This window comes from Prionailurus bengalensis, chromosome B4 (assembly GCF_016509475.1).
Source record: "Prionailurus bengalensis isolate Pbe53 chromosome B4, Fcat_Pben_1.1_paternal_pri, whole genome shotgun sequence".
NCBI lineage: Eukaryota > Metazoa > Chordata > Mammalia > Carnivora > Felidae > Prionailurus > Prionailurus bengalensis.
In genome coordinates this window covers 25028045-25051512 of record NC_057358.1, presented here as the reverse complement: position 1 = coordinate 25051512, position 23468 = coordinate 25028045, and the positions used below count along the sequence as shown (strand labels likewise).

The following is a 23468-nucleotide window of genomic DNA, read 5'->3' as shown; positions in this document are numbered from 1 at the left end:
TGGTTTTCATACCACGCCCAGTGCTCATCCCAACAGGTGCCCTCCTCAATGCCCATCACCCACCCTCCCCTCCCTCCCACCCCCAATCAACCCTCAGTGTATTCTCAGTTTGTAAGAGTCTCTTATGGTTTGGCTCTCTCCCTAAGATGTTTTTTTTTGTTTTTTTTTTTCCCTTCCCCTCCCCCATGGGTTTCTGTTAAGTTTCTCAGGATCCACAGAAGTGTGAAAACATATGGTATCTGTCTTTCTCTGTATGACTTATTTCACTTAGCATAACACTTCTCCAGTTCATCCACATTGCTACAAAAGGCCATATTTCATTCTTTCTCATTGCCAAGTAGTATTCCATTGTGTATATAAACCACAATTTCTTTATCCATTCGTCAGCTGATGGACATTTAGGCTCTTACCATAATTTGGCGATTGTTGAAAGTGCTGCTATAAACAGTGGGGTACACATGCCCCTACGCATCAGCACTCCTATATCCCTTGGGTAAATTCCTAGCAGTGCTATTGCTGGGTCATGGGGTAGATCTATTTTTAATTTTTTGAGGCACCTCCACACTGTTTTCCAGAGTGGCTGCACCAGTTTGCATTCCCAACAGTGCAAGAGGGTTCTTGTTTCTCCACATCCTCCCCAGCATCTATAGTCTCCTGATTTGTTCATTTTAGCCACTCTGACTGGCGTGAGGTGGTATCTCAGTGTGGTTTTGATTTGTATTTCCCTGATGATTTACTTTCATTTAAAGAAAGCGTAGAAGATGACTGGCAAGCATATTCTGGGGACCCAGAGTATGAATGAGAGAGAATGACATTTTCAAGACTAGGCTCTTTTTGTTCAGGAAATGCCTGAAATACTATTGAGACAGACACTCCAAATGCATCTTCTTCCTCACAATCAAGTAAATTCCTAGCAGTGCTATTGCTGGGTTATAGGGTAGATCTATTTTTATTTTTTTTGAGGAACATTATTTGTCCAATTAGAAGGTATTTCCTTTAAGTTGGCTCCTTCTTTAGGGTGACCATGTGGTGGTTCTTCTTCAAGATAAGTAGGAATTCTGTAGTGTTAACAAATTTCACCAAACTTCTGCTTTAACTCACTGGTAATGAGTTTTTAGCTATTTTTCCACTCTAATTTGCCTTGTTTGATCCACATTGCCTCCAAGTTTTGCATAGAAGCACGTCCTGAATATACAGATCTATCATGCTATCACATTCCTTATTCATTTCTGGTTCTTGAGTCATTTTTTGCAGATGCAAAAATGGACAGTTAATTTCCTTGTTTTGATTTTCAGATGTCTTTTCTGCCGGGATACATGTTTGTAAAATAACCTTATCCTTAAGTAATCAAGTATGGACTAAGAAAAATTAGAAAATAATCAAAATTTAACTGTTAAATTTTTTAATCTATGTTTAGCTGTTCCCAAATCACTGGATTGTAACTTCCTGTAAGAAGTGAAAAATAACTTGCCTTAGCCTAAGACAGAAGAAAAACATGAACTCATAAACTTAATTTTGTCAGTTTTTTGAACTAAACGATTCATTACATGTTAAATCTACCAAAAAATAAATTAGATGACTTTTAATGTTGCAAACTTTAAAAACATTTTACCTTACCATCCCTTAAATAATGAGCCCTAAAGTGCATTTGAGTATTTTTTAAAGACTAATAACTAGAGAATAGGCAAACTTAAAATTATTAGCAGCCAAAATCAATTAATATCAATGAGAAAGAAAATTCAAATTGTATACTATAATGGTGGTGTACATCAATACAGATTATCTACTTGTACTCAGCTCTGATATACTGTAATGTCCGCTGAGAGTGGATAAGAAAACTGTTAATAATACTTACTGAGCTCCTATGCTGAAATGAAATAACTTAAAAACCTATTGTGTATAACCCATCCTATAGGGTGTGATTCTACAATAGGCAGTTGTGTTCATTTTATGACCCCATTCTCCGAAGTCAACTACAAAGAGACCGAAGTTGGAATATACATCTTTAATCTTGGCATTAGTGACTGGCAATATGAAACTGAACATTTTGAACCACTGAAAATAATTACTCCTTCTACATGAATCTAAGTCAGTGGTCATCATTGTTATATTGCTCATAATTTCAACTGCTTAAACATATGATTCAATATTTGATGTTACCTTCTTTATCATGTAAGGAAGTTACAATAATGGAAGAAGCAAACAAAATTCAGGAATTTTTTTTTTGCCTCAATTCCAAGGATAAAGTTTAGCTATAAGTTACTATAAATTCTAACAATATTTTAAGTTTTGTAACTTATAAAATTTTATGAAAACTAAATACTAAGTTATAATCTATCAATTTCAAATGCTCATTCAAAAGATAATTTCACTTGAACTGTATCACATTATCAAAGCAAGGAAAACAATATAAAATCGGAAATTTAACGTTTTACATACCTGTGGGTGGTTATTTTCACTTCCATCAAGCCTTTCTCGCTCTTCCACTGATGTTAATTCTAAGTCTAGGTCTGCTGACAAATACATATATTTAGTTAAAATAGATTACTCAGAATGGTTAGATAAAAGCTATAACCTTCATAAAAATAGAAAATAACATTTTATCAATTGAAAGCTTAAATTAATCTTTACCTGAATATTTACTTTTTTTTTAAATTTTTTTCTAATGTTTATTTATTTTTGAAGGAAAGAGAGACAGAGCATGAGCAGGGGAGGGGCAGAGAAAGAGGGAGACACAGAATCCGAAATGGGCTCCAGGCTCTGAGCCGTCAGCACAGATCCCGACGTGGGGCTTGCACTCACAAACCAAGAGATCATGACCTGAGCTGAAATCGGTCGCTTAACCGACTGCGCCACCCAGGTGGCCCCTGAATATTTACTTCTTTAAGAAATACTTATAATTAGGGGCGCCTGGGTGGCGCAGTCGGTTAAGCATCCGACTTCAGCCAGGTCACGATCTCGCAGTCCGTGAGTTCGAGCCCCACGTCAGGCTCTGGGCTGATGGCTCAGAGCCTGGAGCCTGTTTCCGATTCTGTGTCTCCCTCTCTCTCTGCCCCTCGCCCGTTCATGCTCTGTCTCTCTCTGTCCCAAAAATAAATAAACGTTGAAAAAAAAAAAGAAAAGAAATACTTATAATTATCTAAAACTTCAACAAACCATTTGGGAAATACTAGATGTTACCAGCTTAAATGCATACAAACATCTCAAAGATTCATTCACAAATCCATCCACCTAACATCAATGAACAAAACAATCAGAAACAAAACAAAAATTTTAAAAAACAGTAGAAACATATAAAGTCACAACACACTTGTAACAGTACCTCTTTAATAACACACTAAGATTCAACTACATTATTCATGGTTTCCAAAATTACTATTACTTTTTATGCTTTTATCAGTGTATACCCTTTCTATAGGTGTATGTTCCTGATAAGTAAACATTCCTGAAACATTTTCCTCCACTATTTGACAATTTTCTTCCCATCTTTTAGGACTCAGACTGCTTGCTATGTAGAGTCATCCTTGTTAATGGCTATCTTTCCCCAGATAAATAGGTGTCTCTTTCTCTGGGGCTACCTTAGTACTTTATAGATTTTTCTAGTGTATCTTCACCACCTGAACTGTAAATTATTTCTTTACGTATCTTCTACTTTTGCTCCTGGACTGTATGGGATAATCTCTTAAATCATCTTTGTGTCAACAGCCTTTATTTATTTTATGCAGTAATTATTTACGGAGTTCCCACTAGGTACTAAGCACCCAGGTTTAGAGAAACATGTAGATAAAAGGTGTCAGGAATGGCTTTTCAAGAGAGAATGACTGAGCTAAGACTCCAACATTGAGGTTAGCAAGATTCAAAGGTGTTAGAAGGCAGAAAAAGGGGAGAGCATGCAAGGCCTTAGCAAGACAGGGAGAGAAGCACATGCCAGGGTAACTATTTGTCCAAAATACAGGGATCAAAGAGGAAGACATCACCAGCAGTTCAGAATGCCAGAGAAAAAAGCAGACAGTAGAAAGGTGTAAAGATGGAGAGTTAGGCAGAAGTCTAGATTATGAGAGCCTTATATATAATTTTAAGATGCCTGGACATAAATATGTTTTCAACAGTAGCTCATGGTCCTCTTTGCATTTGAGACAAATCACTCTAAATACTGTGGGGAAGGATGAATTTGAATGGCATGGTAATAAAAGATGGGAGATGAATTAGAAGGCAGTAATATAAAATAAAGATGATGCACATCCAAATCAACAGAATGGTTCCAGAAATACTCAGGATATAAAATTATTAGGACCCAGCACAGACTAAATCTGTATTAAATGAATAAACACACAATCTTCAGTCCCTGGAGAACTCTGTTCATAACTTTATAAAAAGGCATCAAGTAAGAAATGATCTATATGAACTGGTTTAAGCTGCTTGTATTTATTTTGTAATTTTTCTATTTCATATCCTTCTATGTGTTACAGAAGCCTGTGTAGGTGTTTTGTTTTGAAAGTCCTGCCTCTGGGATCTACCAAGCTCATGAAGAAGTAACAGCAAACAAGTCACTTGTATATTAAATAACTTTGGATTTATAGCTTATACTCACTACTCTAGGAAAGAGCTCAAAATCTTTTGAGAATACATGTTAATTTTAGAAATCAAGAAAGAAAAGAACATAAAGCTACAGAGGTGAAAAAAATATTGTACAATTTATTAGTACAGACCTGATCAAATGACTGAAAAGGGGCACTGGTACATAAAGTAGAACACACACTAGATGTCATTAATCAATAGACTGAGTATCTTAGTAGAATTAAAATTGGTTTTCCAAGGGGAGCCTGGGTGGCTCAGTCGGTTGAGCGTCCGACTTCGGCTCAGGTCATGATCTCAGTCTGTGAGGTCGAGCCCCGCCCGCATCAGGCTCTGTGCTGACAGCTCAGGGCCTGGAACCTGCTTCAGATTCTGTGTCTGCCTCTCTCTCTGCCCCTCCCCTGCTCATGCTCTCTCTCTCAAAAATAAATAAAAATATTAAAAAAAAAATTTTTAAGATACTATTAAAAAAATTGGTTTTCCATATATTATTTTTAAATAATACAGCACTCTTTAAAACCAATATTCCTTGTGAACTGTTTATTCATTAAAAATAATAAAACAAGGCGACAGACTATGTGTACATAGCTGAGAAGATGATACTATGTGATAAATTCTCAGTGATTCAATTGAGAAAGCCAACACTAAAATAAAATCATAGAAAATATAGGAAGTATTTTAACATTTTGTTTGGGAAGGTGCTTTTTTTGTTACAGTGATTATAGTATGACCGATACTTGTGAATTTAGAGCTATAAAAATAAAGCTAAGAAACTATGTTTTGAGTAGTCAATCTTTAGATCCGTACCTAGTTTTTCCAACTAGTCCGAAAGTTCTAAATATAATCCTGCTACCCATTCTCCAGTGTACACTAAATGCTAGCCTAAAAGAAATTAATTTCTCCATGTCTCTTTGCTATCTGTATGTTGCTTTAGTCAAAGGAAGAATGCAAATGTATTGCTAAAAATACTCTGGTTGTAGGTTACCTAAAAAGAATAAACACAAATTAAATTTTGCCACAAAATTATTTTCGAGAAACCACAACTATGGTGAAGCCACGAAGAGGTTGAATTCTCTATGCTTCATTACCTTCTTTGCTCTCTCGGTTTTCTGGTAACTGTGATTCACTCAGGTCATGGAGTGTACAATTACCTAACAGCAGCACAGTTCCAATATTAATCTTTTCTCTATCTACTAAGGTTATCGGTCCAGAATCTGTGGATGCTGACTGATTTTTGATCATTGGTTGTGATACAAATGGGCATTTATCATCAACCTTCAAATTCTTGGATGTTTGACAAGTCTCATTACCGAAGGTCAAACTAGTAGACTCCCAATCCGAAAAATCTGAAAACAAAGTTTCATTTATTAGAATGCAAACAGTAATACATACTTGACTAATTTGTATCAATTCTTTCCTCAGAGAAGCAGTTCCATATCCTCCTCTCCCTCCAAACACACTACTACTCCTTCAGAGCTTATTGTATTTTACATGTCCTATATTTGACATTCACATAGATAAATTTAACTAGTCTCTCATTTTTTCTTTTTAATTCTCTACCTTTATATACTTTGATTCATTCAAGCAACTCTATTACATATTCTGTATCTCATAAAAGCTTTATTTATTAATAATTAAGACTGCTCAAGGTTATGAATATTTTAGTAACAAAATCTATGTCTAACCATTTATTTTATGTTTAAATATGCACTGTGTGTTCTAAAGACACGGGTTTTTAAAAAAACTTTTAATGAATGGTACTACTTTAAGCACAATGAAATGGTCTTTCCTCAATGTACCAATATCATCAGAATTCAATTTTTAAGCCTTGGCTAAACATAAATTTATATGGAAACAAAAGCCTTGAGTGACATAATTGTTGCCATGTAAAAACAGGTTAAGTCTCAGTCTACACTAGATCCAAAAAATAGTGCCATGAGACAGAAAATGAATATGTAACAAAAATATATATTTTTTTAAAAAAAGCAAGATTGTCTGATTTAAACCTCTTAAGACAAGTGAAAGAAAGAAAATGCAGAAGTGGAACTTAAATGTCCATTTCATCACAAAGGCCCCTTTATCATTTCACATCCATGAACCCTGTATATGGTTTAAAACAGTTCTCCAGTGTCATCTGAAAATCCCTGGAGTCCCAGATCCATCCATTCAGGCAGTCCAAGAGGTCAAAACTATTTTCACAATAATACTAAATATTATTTGACATTTTCATTCTCATTTTCATATTAAGTGTACAACGGAGTCTTCTAAAGATATGATATGCAATAGTATCACAACTGAGGGTCATAGGTCTAATGGCCAACAGAATATATGACTGTGTATACCTGTATTTTAAGTGTTTCAGGTTTAATTTCTAATATTGTAAATACCAACATATGCAACCCACTTAAACAGAAGTTCTTTGGAATTCCCAATAATTTTTAAATGATATAAAAGGACTATAAAGCCAAAAAGCTTCAGAATTACTGTTTTAAAAGATTGTATCTACTAAATATAAAAATAATTACTTCCCCCATTTTTAATAATCAAAGACATCATACATACATACACACATACACAAATACACACAGTCTGCTAAGCAGAACATATTTGGCTTAAACTGTTATTTAGATAACATGAAATCAAGTTAAAACACAATGGACATGTTAACAAGTGAAGCTTTACTCTAAGTAAAGGTCAGAATTCAAATAAGCATTTTGAACACTGGAAAAATCTAAGAGTCTAATAATTAATATTAGGAATATTTAGGATTCCAAAATAAAACAAGAAACATGAACTAAAGCTTATATTTTTTAAATCTCTTTTTCCTATGCTTGTAAATATCTTTTCTTCAAACATGGATACCAACAATGACATCTACCTTATTTATGTCAAATCCTTCAACTAAATGTGCCACCAAAAAAAATGAGGAATAAGAGCATTTCAAATATTTTAGTGTACTTCTTTCCACTGTTAAATTTGTATTGTAAAATTTACCTGATCTGGATGTCTGTATATCCTTCATTCCTACTGTTTTATCAGAAAAAGAATCTTCCACTTCAACGGTAGGCTGAATGGGTATTAAAACAATATGATTAAGACATAATGTACATCTCACACAGTCTGTAGTTAAAAATTCAGGATAAAAATATAGAAGTTTTACCTTCAAGTGAGGATATTTGTCAGGAGGATCTAAAAAGCAAAAGGGAAATAGTCAATTATATGTAAATATGAAAGCCAACTATACATTCATGCAGTTAGTACTGAGCTGAATCCTCATGCTTCGCTTTGAAAATGATTACATTAGGTTTTGGTGTTTTATTTTTGGGGGGACAGGCAGGTGGGTTAAGACAGTGACAAGACAGAAAAATGAACGCATTATACATACTGAAGAAAAAATAGGAATATAGGCTCCACAGAACATGCAGTTAGGATGTCAAAAGTTAAGATTATGTTTCAAATGACTAACTAAAATAGAAAAGTGCACATGTACCAATGTGAACATGCTGACTGATGTAAAGAAAAGCAATCTTGAATTAGAGGAACAATTCATGACCCTGAGAGGATAAATGTGAAAGCCGATGGCAGAATGCAACAGCATACCCTTAATGTGCAGTACAGCAAAATCATTTATACCATTATACTACAAGTATTTACCATGTTCTTCAATTTGTCCTGTAATTTAGTCAGTACACAGTTGTGATGACGGTTCAGTTGAATGCATAATTTCTTTCTCATCAGAGCAAGTGTACTGAATTGATCAGCTTGGATATATACTTGTAGAATAACAGTCAATAAAAGTATTCATTTTTGTTCATACCCATGTGTGTTACTGGTATGCCTACATTTCTTGTATCCTCTAGTTTAGCCATCTTAAAGTTTCTTGATCCACTCATGCAAGAAGGTATATAAAACACATCTAAGAAATAATGTATAATAAGCTTTTAATATGGAAATATGATTACCAAAAGGGAAAAATAAAATTAATTGCCACAAAATTTTTAGATACCAAAAATCTTTTCCATTTCAAAATCAGCATCATATTTACTGAAAATAACCATTTTAGCATTTAGGGAATTAACCCTATCACTTCTTTTGTTTCCAAAATTAGTTTGATTTGGTAGATCATGTAAGCCTTTAAAAAAGGCTTTTACGAAATAGCTATCATATCATGGGGTACCTAGGTGACTCAGTCGGTGGAGCATCCAACTTCAACTCAGGTTATGATCTCATAGTTTGTGGGTTCAAGCCCTGCACTGGGCTCTGTGCTGACAGCTCAGAGCCTGGAGCCTGCTTCAGATTCTGTGTCTCCCTCCCTCTCTCTGCCCCTCCCCTGCTTGCCCTCGGTCTCACGCTCAAATAAACATTAAAAAATTTTTAAAAATAGCTATCATATAATAAATTAGCTGTCTTAAAAAAATAACAGCCAATGCTTCCATATTCAAATTAATCTCATCTGAATAATGAATACCAATGCAACATGTATCTTTGATGTCTAAGAGATCTGAGGAGGATAAATGAGTGGCTAGGTTTTACCCCAATTCTAGCACTCCACTTGCTTTTAGTATTCTTTGGAGTAGCTGTGATCTAATCTTCTGATTTAGTGCACATGTACTCCAGCCATCTAACGTGAATTCTCTCGAGCTTCCTCCTCAACTCCAAAGTTTCCTAGCTAACACACCATGCATTCCTCTCTCTTTCCCTTCACTAGTCCTCCTTCTCAACAGTAATTTCTGGATCTATGGTCTTGAATGTTCCACTTTTATATTCTTGTTATGGATTATCTCTACCACATTTTTCCCCTTTGTTTAGCAGGAGTATCTTACATCTATACCCTCTATACCCACTATCAACTCCCCCAAAATGTTTATTCATTTTTGAAAGACAGAGAGAGACACAGCACAAGCAGGGGTAGGGCAGAGAGAGGGGGTGGGGACACAGAATCCGAAGCAGGCTCCAGGCTCCAAGCTGTCAGCACAGAGCCTGATGCAGGGCCCAAACTCACGAACCGCGAGATCACGACCTGAGCCCAGAGGCTGACGCTCAACCGACCAAGCCACTCAGGTGCCTCCAAAAAATTTTGTTTTTAATGTATATCTTTGACACAGATAAAGACAGAGTATGAGCGGGGGAGAGGCAGAGAAAGACAAACACACAGAATCTGAAGCAGGCTTCAGGCTCTGAGCTGTCAGCACAGAGCCTGACATGGGGCTTGAATCCATGAACTGAGATCATGACCTGAGCTGAAGTCGGACACTCAGCCAACTGAGCCACCCAGGCGCCCTAAAAGTCATAAACTTTCTAATGGAACTTTTTATCAGAGCTATAGCTTCCTTGATGTCTCCCTAACTGACCCTCCTTCCAATTCTCTTATTTTGCACTAAATGATAACTCTCTTATGAAGTACCTCCAATTTGATATGGCATTAAGGTATGTACATTTATCGCTGACTATAAATGCGTAAGTTCATCCATGGTAGATAGGACATAACTCTGCATCATCAGCTGTCAGTCCTTAATGTCTTCCCAACAAAGAGGATAACAGTAAGAGTGGGAAATTTTGGTATGCTACTCTGACAAATTCTAGTACTGGAAGCTCACCTTACAGTATTCCTACATTTCAAATAGCCTGCTATTCCTTTTAAAGAACTAGTGTATTTTACCACCTTCCAGTAGAAACACTATAAACACCTGCTTACTTTCCTTCATTTATTCCCTGTAGTCTCCACTGTTCTCATCATTCCCTCTTTGGCTCTTTTCTTATTTCCTGAGGTTCCTTAGGTCTTACAGTATCTTGAAAGGGAACTAGTCATTTAGCTCCTTTGGTGGCACTCTCAATTTAATCTGTTGCTGACACCACATAAGATACAACTTATCTCCTTTTCACATCTCTTTCTCTTTACTATGCATTTAATAGGCGATTTTCTTTAGATATTAGAATATATCAGTATTCCTGTTTTAAATCAACATTCTGTCCAATGACCTCTTAGTAAAATACAGTTCTTACCTTCTACTTGTCCATTTAATATACTTTGCCCTTTCTGATCCACAGCTCCAGATAAATGAGGAACATATTTGTTTGGACTCTCAGACATACTCTGTTAAAATTAGCATCAATAATGAGTTGTGTAAAGATTTCCTAATCCTTTTCTAAGAAAATATCTGAATTTCCGATTTTAATAACAATCAGACTTACAAATAAGAAAAACATATTGAAAACCAAAACATTTAAATAGAAAACCTCATATATGCTCTCTTGATTAAGTGTACCTTTTAATCTTCATTTGGCTATTGACTCTGTACACTGAACATGGAAGGCCAGAATACTTTCATAGACAGAAGACTGACTTATATGCACATTTCAAAAAGGAACTAACAAAACACCTTACTTTGCATTCCCGATCAAAATAAAAGGACATTTAAAATAAGTATTTAAATAAATTCTTTAGGGGCGCCTGGGTGGCTCAGTCGGTTAAGCGTCTGACTTCAGCTCAGGTCATGATCTCACAATGCGTGGGCTCGAGCCCCACGTCAGGCTCTGTGCTGACAGCTCAGAGCCTGGAGCCTGCTTTGGATTCTGTGTCTCCCTCTCTCTCTGCCCTTCCTCCACTCACATGCTGTCTTTCAAAAATAAATAAACATTAAAAAATTTTTTTTAAACAAATTCTTTAAAAGTATACTTGCTATAAATTTAAACTGCTTCTAATAGAATGGCAGACATTTGTTTTAGTGTTAATTGATATCTCATATGATAAGAAACTTTGGAGTATATCATGTTGAGTATAAACAAAACACTGTTGTAGCTGCTGCTTCATTTAGGTAAACAAAGGCTTGAAATTTTTATTGATGAAAGAAGGGTTGGATCGAATGGCAAAGTAGTAAGAAAAACTTTTCTTCAAATTATGGTTAATAGTAAAAAAATTTTAGATATGGGTATGAAACTCTTCAAAAAGTGTTGTAAGCTTTTAAAAGGCAAGTATAAGAACATTTATTAATCACCTAAAATGTGCCAAGCACTTATCTCAGTATGCACATTTTCTTTTCTACACACAACAATGATTATGATGATGGAGTGGGTCTTCCTACTTCTTGGTCACTCTAAGACATTAGAGTAAAATGATGATCCGTGGTTCTCTCTGTCCAGAATGTCCCTCGCCAAGATCTTCACATGACTGGTCCTTCTCATCTTTCACTTGGCAGCTTTTGCCACACTCAGATCTTTTCTGACTACCAAAATTCCTACTCCCACTCTCATTCTCATCCTCACTACAAACTCCCCCAATATTCTCTAACCTAACATTCTCCATTTTCTTTCTAGGAAGCATTTATACTGACTTATAATGGATTGCTGTTTACTTACTTTTCTGCTCCGACCACTACAACCTAACCCCTCAACTTGTACACTCAGTATCTAACTGCTTGGTATGCAGTCAGTATATAAGGACAAATTTATTAAGGTCAAAACATTTGCAATAATCTCATTGAGAAGATCTCAAAAGTACCAAATCGCTATACTGTTGACCCTTGAACAAACCAAGGGTTAAGGGCTCTGATGGCCATGCACTCGAAAATCCACAAATATCAAAAACGTAGCTACTAATCTACTGAATTTCCTACTTTAAAAGCAATTAGACGAGGCACCTGGGTGGCTCAGTCAGTTGAGTGTCCAACTTCGGCTCAGATCATGATCTCACGGTTCGTGAGTTCAAGCCTCGTGTCGGGCTCTGTGCTGACAGCTCAGAGCCTGGATCCTGCTTCCGATTCTGTGTCTCCCTCTCTCTCTGCCCCTCCCCCACTCACAATGTGTCTCTCTCTGTCACTCAAAAATGAATAAACGTTAAAAACTTTTTAAAAATAAATAAAAGCAAAAGCAATTAGACTTAAAAATCGAAAAGTATATATTAAAAACCAGAATATTAAAGCAGAAGCCCTCTAATCTACCTGTTAATCCTCATTCGGCCATTAACTCTGTAAATTGAGCATGGAAGGTCAGAGTTACTATAACGAAATGCTGACCTTACCAGTAATATAAACAGTCGATTAACACATGTTTTCTATGTTATATGTATTAAATACTGTATTCTTACACTATAAACTAAAGAAAAGGTTATTAAGAAAATCGTAAGGAAGCGGTGCTGGCTGGTGCTGTTGGTTAAGGGTCAGGCTCTTGACTTTGGCTCAGGTCATGATGTTACAGGTCGTGGGTTCAACCCCAATGTAAGGCTCTGTGCTGGCAGTGTGGAGCCTGCTTAAGATTCTCTATCCCTCTTCCTCTACTCGCATGCTCTGTCCTCTGTCTCTCAAAATGAATAATAAAAAAAGAAAAAGAAAATCATAAGGAAGAGAAAATACATTTACAGGATGGTACTGTATTTATAGAAAAAAAATCTGTATGTAAGTGGACTCCTACAGTTCAAGCCCATCTTGTTCAAGGGTCAACTGTATACACATATGATGTCTCTACTAATAGATTACTGAAACTTAACATAGCCCAAATTAGAAAATCAAAAACCAATTCTAAATTTCCCATTCTCTTCTGGACACTACTGCCATTTTATTGGCCTTCAGACATCTTCACATAAAAAAAGTATTCTTGGAGAGCCTGGGTGGCTTTGTCAATTAGGCGCCCAACTTTGGCTCAGGTCATGATCTCACAGTTCATGAGTTCAAGTCTTGCACTGGGCTCCCTGTTCTTCAGTGCAGAGCCTGCATCGGATCTTCTTTCCCCTCACCCCCCCTCTCAAAAATAAACAAAGATTCAAAAAAAAAAAGTATCCTCAATATTTAGTAAGTCACTAAATACCACTGTGATCATTTTGTCTTCTATTTCTATAGCCCCCTTTACAGTTTTCAAAGCGTTATCACATCTGTTCATTACACAAAACCAAGAGGCGAGTATTAGTACCATCTTTAGGAACGAGGTCATTGACATTCAAACAAGTTAAACAAGTTTTTCCAAGATCCCACAGCTAGGAAGTGATGGAACCAAGATGACAGCATGTTTTTTGACTTCAAATACAGTGCTTGCAGCATTATGCAGCAGCTGCCTGTGTCTAAAAGATCAGGCCCTTTTAACCTCTATCCTTAGTTATCACCTTAGAATAGGTCATCATTACTTTACTTATATTACTATACGTGTGCCACGATGTTATTTTAACTATCCGAAAAGGGTTTTATTATTAAAGCACCACCAAACCAAACTGTGGTTATCATAATCCCAATGCTCCTTGTAGATCTACTTGGCAATCAAATACAATATTTTCAAGTCCCAGGCATTATCTTTTGAAGGTTCAAGTTGTAAAACACCATAATCCAAACTCTTTCTGGATGTCATTAGGAGTTTGACACATCCATATACACCACAGAATCATACATTTGGCCATAGGTTGAGTATTTCTTTAGTAATTCTTTAGTTTAGATAACTTAACTTCAAAACCCAAACTAATTCCCTCTAAGCCTTAGTTTTCTGTACTAATACTAAGCAACTTTCATTAAGTTTGCAAGAGAACTGTATTATACTGTATTGTCATAATTAACACAATTATTTTATCAATTATAGGTAAAAATATAAGGAAATGGTTTCTATGGGCAAATGCAGAGATGAGAGAATAAAGTCAAAGCATCTCTTTGATGTTTTAACATCACTCAATGCTTATATTTAAAAATAATAAGAAGACAGTACCTCAGGATCAGAAGGTGATTCTACATCTTCCTCTTCTCCTAATCCTAATGCTGACATCATATCTATAAAATACAGATAAATTAATGAAAACGTGTGTTACTATGAATTTTAAACACATAGTCTATCTCCATTCATGAATATTTCAATAAAATAAAAGCAATAGCAGAAAGCATGTTCAGGGAGTTGAAGATTTTCAGGAAGAAAAAGGTGGTAGTACTTGGGATACTTATAAAGAAAGCAACAGACACATAAAGATAGCAACAGAAAAATAGCTTAACGAAAAATGAATAATATATTTGGATCTACATACTTTCAGATTTTTTCATAGCATTTAACCATAGAAAAACAACTCACAGAGATTCACTAGCTTACCACTTCTGTAATTTTTATGCACTCCACCAGAAGTCAAACTGTCATTAACTGTTTGCTCTGGTGGCACATTTTCAATAATACCAATACCATCTTCCTTTGCTTCCACTGCTGACTTTGCTGTTCCTTCCTATAAAAACAACACAAAACAAAAACCCAGCTTCAGAAAAACATCACATTAATTCATTTGGTCAAACACTCACCCACTCAGAAAGACAAACACATACTGTATCTGTCAAGTCATAGGCACTATCCGGGGAGGAGCTGGAAATATAAATAAAAGACAGAGTCTGTTCTATAGGCTAGTAGTGGTAGAGATGCATGAAAACAGGTAAGGACAGAAAAATATCCACTAGTTCTACGAGTGAAGTGAATAACGCACAGTGAACGCACAAAGGAGAAAACACATTTGGGAAGCTCAGCAAACTCTGGGAAGATAAGGGTATATCTTAAAAGACAGACAAGTGCACAGGGAGGGTGTGAAGGGCATTCTAGAATGAGCAAAAGGATCAAGTATGAAATAATATAGTAAGTGACAACACCTATGGAATATGGCAAAACTGGAACAGAGTTATTGGGAAGGGGATAGATAGATATTACTGGAACATCAGGACGAAACCAAAAAATAAAAAGAGCAAGTGTTATGCTAGAACATGAGTTTCCTCCTACAGGTAATGGGGATCCATTAAATAAGCAGAGGAATTACATTGTCACAAATATATTTTAGAAAAGTCACTCTGACAGCAATGTAGGATGAACATAAAGGAAGCAAAACCAGAAGAGTATTGCAAAATTATAGGTGAGAGAGTGAATTATAGGAATAACATGAAAAATGGTAAGCAGGTACAAAATATCGAATGTGGTGAGTGACTGGATGTGGTCGTTTCAGGGAAGTTCGGAGTCCAGGACTCTTCCTGTTTCAGGGCTGCTATTTATTAGGCTAGGGAAAACAAATGACAGAGCAGATTACAAAGAGTCAGGAAAGAGGAAAGGGGAAGGGTCAAAAACAATGTCTTTAAACTAGGACATATTAAATTTGAAGTACCCAGGGGACTTCCGAAGAAAATTTTAGGGCCGCTTGAATGCCTCAGTCAGTTAACACCTGACTCTTGATTTTAGCTCAGGTCATGATCTCGCAGTTCATGGGTTCAAGCCCCCCATCTGGTTCTGCACTGACAGTGCAGGGCCTGCTTGGGATTATCTCTCTCTCCCTGTCTCTCTGCTACTCCCCACTTGTGCTCTCTCTCTCTCTCTCCAAATAATAAATGAATAAACTTAAAAAAAAAAAAAAAGACAAAATTCAGATCAATAAATTTCGAGGAAGAAAAGCCCATAATAAATATCTATAAAACATATTAAACTGATATAATAATGTAAACCTACACAGAACTCTGAAATTGTGAAAAGGAAAATAAAAGGAGGAGGGAGGAGTTAAGATGGCAGAGGAAGGGGATCAGAATTTCCCTTGTCCCTCAAACACAGCAGTATTGAGGTCAGAGCACTTGGAATACCAGGAATACAGGCTGCACAGTGACAGAAAAATCTCCACAGGTGCAAAGAGACAGCTTGGTGGGACAGAAGTGTGTGTATGCGAATTAGGAGAAATAAAATGGGCAACACAGGCATGGAGTGGGGGAAGCCCTTCGGTGGAAAAACGAACGGAAGAGAAGGAGAGGCTGTGGGAAGTGTGGGATTGTATTTGGATAAGAGAAAACCTCTCCGGACCACGGACCAAGGAGAGGTCCAGAGAGTCAATTTCTACTTTGCAAAACTGCCTTAGAAGCTAAAAATCAGAATTTTCAAGGTTGCCAGACTTTCTCTAGACCAGAGCTGCCACCTCCCACGCCTGGTGAGGAGGGAGCCACCCCTAGGCTTGGTAGCAATCTCAGGGCTACACTGGTAGAGAACAGTCCCCTCCCTTGAGTACAGTGGAAAGAGGGTATATTACCCCCCAACCAAGGGAAAAAGACCCTGCAGGCACAAGCCAGAGGCCCTTTGTCCCCTGAACAGACTGGCGTTACCCCAGAACCAGGTCTGGGGGAACAGGGATCCTCTAAGGTTTTGAATCCCAGCGGAGTGCTCAGGAAGCATAGGAGACTGTGGAGCAAGGCAAGCCGGCCCCCCCAGGCTATTCTGTGAGGACAGCCTAAAGAGTGAGGTTTGAGGCACCTCGTGTGGGGAGGAGAGATTAGAATGTCGCCATTTTTCTCCCCACCAACATGGTGGGGTTTCAGGGAACGGACACGAGCCCCAATGGAGGCAGACCCATTACACCAAACCCCGCCCCTCTGGGCCTGGTAACTGCTTCTCTAAGGTAGTGAGACTGACACTGACGGAACCAGACACTAGTAGACCGGGCACTAGTAGACCGGGCACTAGTAGACAACTGTCCTGTGGTTGTGTATGTTAGTTTGTTTGTTTTTTTACTTTAATTACTTTTTTTCTTTTCTTTCTTTTTATTTAATATTTATTTCCTTATTTTGAGAGGAGAGTGAGTGAACAAGCAGGAGAGGTGCCGAGAAAGGGAGAGAGAGAGAATTCCAAGCAGGATCCATGCTGTCAGTGCAGAGCCTGATGCGAGGCTCGAACCCGCGAACAGTGAGATCATGACCTGAGCCAAAATCAAGAGTCGGACATGTAACCACATGAGCCACCCAAGCACCCCTCTTTTCTTTCAGTTTCTTTCCTTCTCTTTTCCCTTTTCTTTCTCCTCTACTCTTTCCTCTCCTCCCTTTGGAATCAGCCTCATAGCCTCTGATTTGACTTTACGTCAAATCTTACTATATATATTTTTTCTTTTTTCCTCTGTTTTGGTTATTTGTTTGTTTAAAAGCGGGCATTTTACTCTATTCCTTTCACACCTTTTCTGTATCTCCTTCTTTATTTTCTGTATTCTCTCTCTTTCTGGATTAAGCCCTATAGTTTCTTTGATTCTCTGCCTGGTCTTTTTTGCCACCCCTGTCATACCTCTCTTTGTTTGGGATAAGGTTTCTTCAACACCCCCTTCTCCTTTTTTCCAGGGTTACTTCAACAAACAAATCAAAACACACCTGGTGGAAGGTCCAAACCACTACTCCAAGTAGGGAGAAAAGCAGGCAAAGACACAACAAAAGAGTGCACACAACACACTCCAAAAACACTTCTTCAAGTGCCAGGCCCTGGACAGTGCATGACCATTTTTTAATACAGTAGTACTTGCAGGTGCGGAACACATAACAAGTTATTAAAACACATAAAGGGAAGGAAACTAGCCAAAATGACAAAACAGAAGAATTCTCCTCAAAAAAAAATCCAGGAAGAAAGGAGAGCCAGAGAATAGCTCAAAAGAAATATAAACAATATATCTGATCAAGTATTTGGAATAACAGCCATAAGACTAATAGCTGGGCTTGAAAAAAAGCACAGAAGACAGCAGAGAATCTACTGCTTCAGAGATCAAGGACCTAAAGAATAGTCACGATGAATTAAGAAAGCTGTAAACAAGGGGCACCTGGGTGGCTCAGTCGGTTGAGCATCCGACTTTGGCTCAGGTCATGATCTCACTGTTGGTGAGTTCAAGCCCCGCATCGGGCTCTGTGCTGACAGCTCAGAGCCTGGAGCCCGCTTCGGATTCTGTGTCTCCCTCTTTCTGCTCCTCCCCCGCTCATGTTCTGTCTCTCTCTCTCCTTCAAAAATAAATAAAAACATTTTTAAAAAATTAACAAAATAAAAATTAAAAAAAGAAATGCTGTAAACAAGATACAAAATAAACTAGATGCAGTGACAGCAAGGATGGGAGAAGCAGAAGAGAGAATAGGTGAAATAGAAGATACAATTATGGACAAAGATGAAGCAGAGAAGGGAAAGAAAGGAAATTACTAGACCATGAAGCAGGTATTAGAGACCTAAGTGATTCAGTGAGATGAAATAATATCTACATCATAGGAGTCCCAGAAGAAGAAGAGTGAGAGAAAGGGGCAGAAGGTTTATTTGAACAAGTTATAGCTGAGAACTTCCCCCATCTGGGGAAGGAAACAGGCATCCAAGTCCTGGCAGCACAGAGAATTCCCTTCAAAATCAACAAAACTAGGTCAACACCATGACATGTCATAGCGAAACTGGAAAAATGCAAAGATAAAGAGAGAATTCTGAAAGCAGCTAGGGACCAACGGATCTTAATCTACAAGGGAAGACACATAAGGGTAGCAGCAGACCTGTCCAGTGAAACTTGGCAGGGCAGAAGGGAGGGGTAGGAAACAGTCAATACGCTGAATGGGAACATATGCAGCTAAGAATCCTTTCCCCAGCAAGGCTGTCATTTAGAATAGAAAGAGAGAGAAAGGCTTTCCCAGACAGACAAAACCTAATGGGGCTCATGACCACTAAACCAGCCCTGCAGGAGATCCTAAGGGGGACTCTGTGAGTGGAAAGCAGCACAGACTACAAAGGACCAGAGTCCTCACCACAAGCATGAAACCTACAGATAACACAATGACACTAAATCCATATCTTCCATATCTTAAAATAATCACTCTAAATATAAATGGACTAAATGCCCCAATCAAAAGACACAGGGTACCAGAAAGGATAAAAAAAAACCCAAGATCCATCTATATACAGTCTACAAGAGACAGATTTTAGACCTGAGGACACCTGCAGATTGAAAGTGAAGCTTTGGGGGGCAGCTGGGTTGCACAGTCGGTTAAGCGTTTGACTTCGGCCCAGGTCATGATCTCAGAGTTCATGAGTTCGAGCCCCGCATCAGGCACTGTGCTGACAGCTTGGAGCCTGGAGCCTGGAGCCTGCTTTGGATTCTGTGTCTCCCTCTCTCTCTCTCTGTCCCTCCCCAGCTCATGCTTGCACTCTGTCTCTGTCAAAAATAAATAAACTTAAAAAAAAATTTTTTTTTTTTTAAAGAAAAGACAGTGAAGCTTTGGAGAACCACCTATCATGCTACTAGAAGTCAAAAGAAAGATGGAGTAGCCATACTTACATCAGACAAACTTGATTTTAAAGCAAAAACTGTATGAACAGATTCAGAAGGGCATTATATCTATTGTTGGAGATATTCGAGTAAGTAAAAATCTTCTCGAAAGAATTTTGTATACTCTCGTGGCAACCTTTCCTGCCTTATGATTCTATTATGACAAAGAGTTCACATTAGACAAAAATTTATACATTTTGAGTTCATTCATTTGGTATGTGTGTATGTGTCTATTCTATGCAGATACTATTAAAAAAAAGAGTGGCACCTGGGTGGCTCAGCTGGTTAAGCGTCCAACTTGATTTTGGCTCAGGTTATTCAAGCTCTGTGTTAGGCTTGACACTGGCAGCACAAAGCCTACTTAGGATTCTCTGTCTGTCTCTCTCTCTCTCTATCTCTCTCTCTCTCTCAAATAAAGAGTTTGCAACTCTCAAATAAGAGTTTGCAGCTTAAGTGGCACCTGGGTAGCTCAGGCAGTTCAGCATCTTGATTTGGGCTCAGGTCGACATCTCACAGTTTGTGAGTCTGAGTTATGTGTCGAGCTCTGTGCTGACAATGAAGAGCCTGTTTGGGATTCTGTCTCTCCCCTCTCTCCCTGCCCCTACCCTGCTTGCTGTCTCTCTCAAAATAAATAAATAAGCTAAAAAACAAATTCAGTGTTGCAGCTTCAAATTTAGTTTTTCATTTCATGGATAAAGAACCTTATTTACATAACCAGAAATTTTATTTAATGAAAAGAATAAACGTTTATTTCCTCTCTTTCTACTCAAAAAGACCTAAAATATACCAAGATTATACCACACAGTAAGTTAAGTTAGAAACCCCAAGAAAGACAATAGCCAAAAACTGAAAATTCGCAATAAATCTGGTATGGCCTAAAACAGATTTCACTTTGCATTCCTTAGAAACACAGGTTTTGCTAAACTAAATATAGGATATCACCTTTATTAAACTTAAATGTAAGGGCAAAAATTTCTTCCAGTTCTTCACAAAAATCAGCTATAAGTCATTCAGAAGAGTCTAAGCATTTTTTTTTATTACCTGGCTTTTTTTTTTTCTTAATTTGCACTTAAAATAATTTCTCCCCTTAATCCCACCATTGCTGGTGTGTTTTTATACTTTCTCTCAACTCTTCATACTTTAAATTCATCTCACCCCTCTGAAATGAATTCTTCCCCTTCATCTCCCTCCTCATCTTCATATGCATCTAGCTGTTCTTTCCAGCTGCCTTCTACTTCTTTGCTTCCATAAAGGCATACCTGAGAATTGTTTACTCCCACCAACCTTTATAAATCTCAATCCTGTACCTTCCTCTCTGTTGTCATTACACTGTTTTCTATTATGATCTTGAGGACTTCCATTTCTTCCTAAGATCCTTTTCATCATTACAAGGAGCAAGAGGATGGTATGGGGCGGGGGGAGGAATAAAACAAAACAACTCACCTTTGGAAGACCAAGGACAGCTAACGTCTTGAGAGAAGGTTTTAGAAGAGATTTAGCTGATGGAAAAATAGGAAGAGAATCGCCATAATCTCTGGTTGGTGGTTTGGAAAGAGTTTCACCCACATCTTCATTTTCAGAATCAGGATCATTGTCCTCAGATAAGGTTCCACCTTCTGCTTTCACAGAGCCACGTTTTGCTCTCACTTAGTAGAAAACAAAAGAGGACATGAAAATATCTGTAACTTCAAATTAGTGAATAACACAAGAATGGACAAGAATTAGTGAATAATACAAGTCTTCCAATAGCTTACTGTTTTTCATGAATTGCCCAGAAGAATGCAGTAGCTTTGCTACACTTGGTTTCGGGACATTCTAGAAAAGAATTAATAGCTTTAAGGATTACAAGAATCCAATTCGATAAAATGGTAATATTCACCATTACCAAATGAGCACCATTACACAAGGAACACAGGCTTTGGAATCATTCAAATGTAGATTCAATCTCAGTTATGCCATTTACTACAACCAGTCGACATTTTCTCATGTGATAAGGATTACGAGAGATCTCATAGGTAGTCTCAAAACGTTACTTTCCTTACCTCTGATTATTATACAAATACTTTCAAAGTAACCTAAAACAAAAACTTATCCCTAGGTAATTAAAAGTATATTAAAAAACTAACACTAAGAAATTTAAATGTGTTACATTTTGAAATATTTGCATGATTTATATTTCCATGAATTATCTCTTGTAAAAGAAAATATAAAAATTCACTTTTTAGTAGTATCTTATGTAGGTAAGTTGGAATTGCAAACAGTTTAAGTTGCTTCTGTTTGTCAAAACCCTAAAGATAAAAATGACTGTTTAAATTTAGCTCCTTCTGGGGCACCTGGGTGGCTCAGTAAGTAAAGTGACCAACTTTTGATTTCAGCTCAGGTCATGATCTCAACCGTTAGCTTCAAGCCACACGTCAGGCTCTGTGCTGACAGCGTGGAACCTGCTTGGGATTCTCTACCTCCCTCTCTTTCTGCACCTCCCTACTAGCACGTGCTCATTCTCTCTCTCTCTCTCTCCAAAAACATAAAAACAATACCCCAAAATTTAGTTCAGCTCCTCCCAATAAAGAGAAAAAAAGAATAATAAACCTTGTGGGGCAATGAGTCATGGATGAAAACCACACACAGACAATAGATGCCATAACCAAATATGTTGACAATGGAGGCAGAAAGAGATGTACTAAAAGAACAGACACTAAAGAAATGTTTTCTGCAAAGAAATTTAGGGTAGGGGTAAACCATTAAAAGAAAGCATGGTGGAGGGGGGTGGGAGAGACACCTAGGTGGCTCAGTCAGTTAAGCATCCAGCTTTAGCTCAGGTCATGATCTCACGGTTTGTGTGTTTGAGCCCCACAATGAGCTCTGTGTTGACAGCTCCGAGCCTGGAGCCTGCTTTGGATTCTGTGTCTCCCTCTGTCTCTGCCCCTACCCTGCTTGCACTCTCTCTCTTTCTCTCTCTCCAAAATAAATAAACTTTAAAGAAATAAAAAATACATAAAAAAGCATGGGGGAGAAGAGGAAAAAAGGAAAAAAAATAAAATATGAGCAATCAATCAAGAATGAGATTAAGACAAGGAAAAAAAGGAAAAATGTGAGCAAAATAAGGTAAGTGGAAAACACATATATTTTTCAACAGGTATATAAATACGATTACGAATATGCTATGAACAATAGTCTCTTTTAAACTTTTTAAGTTATATATATATAATATATATGTAAAACAGAGGCTTTTATTCATAGCATATCCCTAATAATACTGACTTTCATCACTCTACAGTTATCTGGTTATAAATACTGTAATAAAGAATTTAATTTTTTCACTATAAAATAAATTGTTCAATTAGTGGTCATCTATCACTTCCTAAAAGCTATAAATTATTACTAGACAAACAAAAAACAGAAAAAGAAAGGTGCCCAACACATAAATGTTCAATATGGAGAAAGAATTGGGAATGAGAATTCTAGGAAGAAATGTATACCTTCAAAGGATGTATCTAATGGGATAAAGATGGGGTTAAAAAAAAAAAAAGCTGAGGAATTTTTATCTAAAATTCTAAGCTCACAATTGGAAGATACTAAAAAATATACTGTAACCTTCTTTCTTATATAACTCCTGATTTCCTCAATATAATTCATTTGAGTTTATAAATATTAAACACTAAAATGGAATATAAATTGAAGCCTTATTTATTAAATTCACATATTTAATTATTATATATTATGCATATTATGTTACTTTTCAAATTCCATTATACGGAATTCCATTTCCCTGCTCATTTATTCAACATTCAAAAATATTAAATTGCTTCTTCCAAGCAAGACTTTATTCTAGGAGCTCCAGGAGATACACAATTATGTCTCCTAACCTCCAGCAGCTTATAAT

General features: G+C 37.1%; 1 protein-coding gene across 1 annotated transcript in view; it reads right to left on the bottom strand.

The window, feature by feature from the left end:
* ANKRD26 (ankyrin repeat domain 26) overlaps nt 1-23468 on the bottom strand; it is a 115244-nt gene that overhangs the window by 57199 nt on the left and 34577 nt on the right. Inside the window, 10 exon segments of the mRNA XM_043563475.1 lie at nt 2440-2513; nt 5664-5921; nt 7570-7642; nt 7736-7764; nt 8393-8491; nt 10579-10669; nt 14254-14315; nt 14626-14752; nt 21029-21231; nt 21340-21400. Of these exon segments, the coding sequence (XP_043419410.1) occupies nt 2440-2513; nt 5664-5921; nt 7570-7642; nt 7736-7764; nt 8393-8491; nt 10579-10669; nt 14254-14315; nt 14626-14752; nt 21029-21231; nt 21340-21400 (1077 nt within the window).